Source organism: Austrofundulus limnaeus, unplaced genomic scaffold (genome assembly GCF_001266775.1).
Source record: "Austrofundulus limnaeus strain Quisiro unplaced genomic scaffold, Austrofundulus_limnaeus-1.0 Scaffold269, whole genome shotgun sequence".
NCBI lineage: Eukaryota > Metazoa > Chordata > Actinopteri > Cyprinodontiformes > Rivulidae > Austrofundulus > Austrofundulus limnaeus.
Genome location: NW_013952671.1, coordinates 447495 through 452344, shown reverse-complemented (window position 1 = coordinate 452344; position 4850 = coordinate 447495). Strand labels below are relative to the sequence as shown.

The window sequence follows — 4850 nt, the reverse complement described above, 5'->3', positions numbered from 1 at the left end:
ATATCCACCCTGAAGGTTAATCTTGGATAATATCTGATGATCGACTCTTTTAAATGAAACCAGAGAGCGTTGACAGAGAGGAGAAGGTAGAAATGACTCAGCCTGGAACTGAAAATATAGATGGAGGACCTCAGCTTAGCTTTGTTTGTCGCACTAGCACCAAGCTAATACATACTGTATATACGGTGATAGCATTGGAGCTAACGCTAAAGCTAACAGGCTAAACTGAGGTTCTTCTTCCATGAAGCAGCTCTGTTGTCCTCCATCCATATTTTCAGTTACAGGCTGAGTCATTTCTACCTTCTCCTCTCTGTCAACGCTCTCTGGTTTCATTTAAAAGAGTCGATCATCAGATATTATCCAAGATTAACCTTCAGGGTGGATATAGCTCGCTAGCAGCCTTGCACAGAGGACCTAGTTGATGTCATCATTTAACCAGAATGCTTTGTGTGTAAATAAAATGGCTTCATCCGTGTTAAAATATATTAAAAATTTATAAAACTAAACATCCTACAGTATTTTTACAGTCTTTAATTTACAGTTAAAATAAATGTTTATCAAATAAAGTCTAATGTTACAGCTAATTGTGGATCCCTTTAAAACATTAAATCTGCAGCTCCATCAGAGTTGTCACTGTCCTCCTGGATGTGTCTCTGGTTAACACCCTCCTTACCTGCTGAGTTCGCCCAGATGACCCTCTCTTAGCAGGTTTGCTGTGGTGGCGTCATCTGTTCCTAATAGATTTAATGGAGCTCTCTGGGATGTTCAGAGTCCTGAGATTATTTTCTTTCTCACTACTTCGATGTTGAACTGGTGTTAATTTTGTTGTCTGTGTGTTTCTGTACACACTGGGATCTTTCAATATCCAGTTTGCTCACAGGTGGATCTAATTTAACTAATTATGTGGTTTCTGAATGTAATGGTTGTTGCTTTAAATAGCAGTGCTCCTGGTAACCTGTGTTTAAAGTTGAAGGCACCATGGAGTCTTGTAGCCTTTTTAAAGTAAAAAAAAAAACAAGTAAATGGCACAAAAAAATAAACTTTAAATGTTAAAGACCTTCTGTTTAGTTTTAAGCATCAATGTGATTTTTATAAACGGTGCTTTCAAATCTTTGGTTGCATTTGCTGATTAACTGTCTGAATGTTTTCGTTTAAAAGTCAAAGTTTTACATTCACAACTATGTGGTCTTATTTTTCTTCTAGTTGCAATTTTGGAAAAGTGTGTGCACAAGATCACCAAGTTGTCAAATGAGGAGAACTTGTGTAGGAAACTCAGCAGGGAGAAGATATTGACTTCAGCATCACATTGATCAGCCACATGTTGCRCTTGTACAATTAACTAACCTTATGTGAAGAATAATGTAGACTTGAATTAGCAGGATTACTGTAAACAATAATAAACAGTGGCAGTGCAGGTGGTAACTAGACATGCAGGTTATATCTTATTTTCATTCTTGTTTCACTAAATCTCGATTGTGTAACAGATTTAATGTTGTGCTGCTGGTGACCTGCTTCTCTCCTTTTCCAGCAGCAGTATTTATTTGCCAGTAGCTGAGCCTGAGAAGCTAATTTATACTGATGCRTACTTCCTGCTGTTGAGCTGCAGAGAATGTCTGAGGCTCTTGAAATACTACTGGCAAATTTTAGGTCAACTAAATGACAGTGCTTTTACATTTGTTTACAACAAAGGCTGTCATTTTCTAAACAGGCTGGTTAAGCAATCAAAATTAAGGAAAACACTAAATATAAACGTTGCATTAATGCATGCATGTAGAAAGACCAGCACTATGATTAAACCTTTAGAGAATATTTTTGCAGTGTATATTCTAAGCTAACACTGATCTGCACTGCCTCTGCCTTAATGCTGTTTTAACACTTTAATATCACAACTATTTCTCTTTTTATCTTTTGAAAACACACATCTATTTGAGTAAAACATCTTTTTATTATTTGGTTGAAATTAAACAATTCCTACCTAATTTTTAAAAGTGGGTGAGGAATTTAGGGTTATATTAACTGAGAGAAATGCACACACACAGGAAGGTGACTAAATTTAACTTGTGATTAGCTATTCAGAAGAATTTAATAATCTCTTAYTAAACAAATTAATGTTCAAAACTTTAATTTTCTGTGCTTCTACTTTCAGCAATTAGCTGCAGCAGCGAGTTTATTTTCTTTTTTTTTTCTGTACACCAGATCTTCTGCTCTAATTATATTTTCAGCTCCTCCCACCCACTACTGTTGTCTTTAACTCAAATCCCTCTTTGTTTGCTTGAAACACAACTTTATGGCAAACCAACATGAAAGTGTTAATCTGGAATATTTGTTTTTTTGGGGTTCTATGTGACTGTGGGAAACCATAAGTCACAGTTTTAATACTGAGGACTCTACAAACTGCTTAGTGTTTTTACTTTTAGTGCTTGTTAAAACATGTCAATTTGACAGATTCTAAGATACTGTTAATTAGGGGTGTAAGAAAATATCGATACACTGAAATATTGATATTTCATTTCCCGATACTGTATCGATATTCTAAAGCCCTGTATCGATTTTTTTTTATTAAGGTTTAAAATGTCAACTTTCCTGCCAGCCGTTCATTTTTATGTTGTAGTTCAGCCTCTGACCACTAGTTGGCAGCAGTGAGCCAGCCATTTGGCTCCTCTACCTCTTGAGGTAGAGGCTATTGTTAAGTGTTGGGTGACCATATTGTAAATTAATGTTAAAAACTAAAAGCTGCAAAAATATATTTTCAAACTATTTATTGTCAAATTTAGTCTAATAATTGAAAACATGGATGAAATAAGAAATAGGAAACAAATAAAATACATACAAAGCAGAACACAGCTAAATGAATCAAAAGCATGTCTCTGTAATATTAGAATTTTCTGAGACAATGAATTTTGGTTTTTCTTTTTTTTTTTTCCAGTTAGAGGTTTTAATTTAATAGAATTTTTGGACAAAAAATCGCAATATATCGCCTTGCTTACAGTATTGCAATATATCGGGATATATCGTATCGTGACCCCTCTGTCGTGATATGTATTGTATCGCCAAATTCTTGCCAATACACAGCCCTACTGTTAATCATAATAGCAAAATATACATTTAAAAATAATGCTGACAATTTTTTAATGACACTTTTGTGAGAATAACAGTTGAGTTTATTCCTTTTTAATGTAATTTGTCAGTGATTTACAGGTAGAGTAATCTGTATTTTAATTTGCTGCAGGTTCTTGAGTTGATTGTGGTGTTCAAGCTTTAACTGTTAAATTAAGCAGAGGTTCAAATTTTTGTTTTTAGTTATTTGGATGATAGAAATAGGAATTTTTGTCATTTGACTGAAGTCGGACTGTTTTTTGAAATGACTGAGTGGATAAGTGATTTATTTGTTTATTTGTTTAGTTTGTTTGTTTGCTGTAAGATCTCTGAACTGAAGGACGACTTGGTTTACTTTACTTGCTGCTTTCCAGCTTTGTGCTTGGACTACGTGTCTTTAAGGTCAGGATCAGTAATGGTGCTGGATGTGAGCCGAGCAGCAGCCAGCTGAGTTCTGCTCTTGTTTCTGTGTTTTTATCACCAATCCTTGTTTTTTTTTCACCTGTTGCTTTGGCTGGGATCCAATTTCAGCTGAAATCTTGAACAGAATTTAAATCATGAGAATTGTAGGATTTTGGCTCTTGTTTGAGCTGATCTGTACGGACAGCCAGTAATGTCCAACCAAGCTTGTGATCATGTCTGCCTGTTGCTTTTCTACTTGTTGATCTAACATGAAATACTTTCTGTGTCCATATTTTCAGACGGCAACTCCAAACTAACATGGCAGTCAGACTGTGCGATGTGGCTTCTCTGCTTAGAAGTGGTTCGTGGACGAATGAGCCTTGGACTGGGGTCTGTGGCACTTCTCTTTGTTTTCAATTATTTGGCCAGAAGGCCTGCCTTTGTCTCAGCGCTCAGGCCATACCAATACCTGCTGTCATATTTCAATGTTCGGCTCAATTGATTCAAATTTTGGGAATGCCCACACACCTGGGTTTAGAGGAAAAAGCTCCCAAAGTGTTTAATGATTGAATTGGTATGGTCTTAAACTGTCTGCYTTGTTTAACTCCGATCTGCTCATGCTTCATTAAAACTCCTTTTTTTAATTTATGCTCTGTTGCTTTTGTGCACAAACTAGATAAAGTGAATAATTTGAACTGTGGGACACTGACCTGTTTTCTGCACGAGGTGAATGTTTTAAGGATGACTCTTCATACATTGCTGCTGGTTGCTTTAACTTGTTCAAATCTTTAAAGCTTGTCTAATAGGACAGTGACAGCTGCAGATTTGGCGCTGCTGTGTTTGACGTAATCAGAAAAGTTTCTGTTGTTAGCCACATTTAATTATGAGCTGGAAAAATGCTACATTTGTCAAATTAAATGRACGTTTTGAAGGTAATTTGTGCTTCTTTTTAGAGTTTTTCCTTGAAATAAGAGTTTTTAGTTTGTTCAAATAATTTCATTCATAAAAACGATCTATACACAGTAAATTAAAATAAGTAAATCATGCCGCGAATAAAACGAGTGCAGAGTGAAGAAATTGTATCACATCTGCCCCTKAAGTAGTGACCATAAAATAGATCAAGAGGAAATTAGATTTGCAGATTTTTTTATTTAGTTAAGTCTACTTTATGTATAAATAAAAAGTAAGTTTACAATAATTTAAGTAAAACAAGATACAGATTTGAGCCCCTTTTGTAACCTGTTTGGATTTTTTTGATAAGCATTGACATCCATACCACTCTAACTTCCTAATCTTCACTGAATGTCTAACGATGATGATATATATTTTTTTATTTCAAGCTATATTCATTC

The 4850-nt window shown here is 35.2% G+C and overlaps 1 protein-coding gene across 1 annotated transcript in view; it reads left to right on the top strand.

The window, feature by feature from the left end:
• The window catches only part of elavl2 (ELAV like neuron-specific RNA binding protein 2), a gene marked incomplete at its 5' end in the record, with an annotated part of 54915 nt that overhangs the window by 25080 nt on the left and 24985 nt on the right, over nt 1-4850 (top strand). The window contains 1 exon segment of the mRNA XM_014020855.1: nt 3798-3888. Coding sequence (XP_013876309.1) covers nt 3817-3888 — 72 coding nt within the window.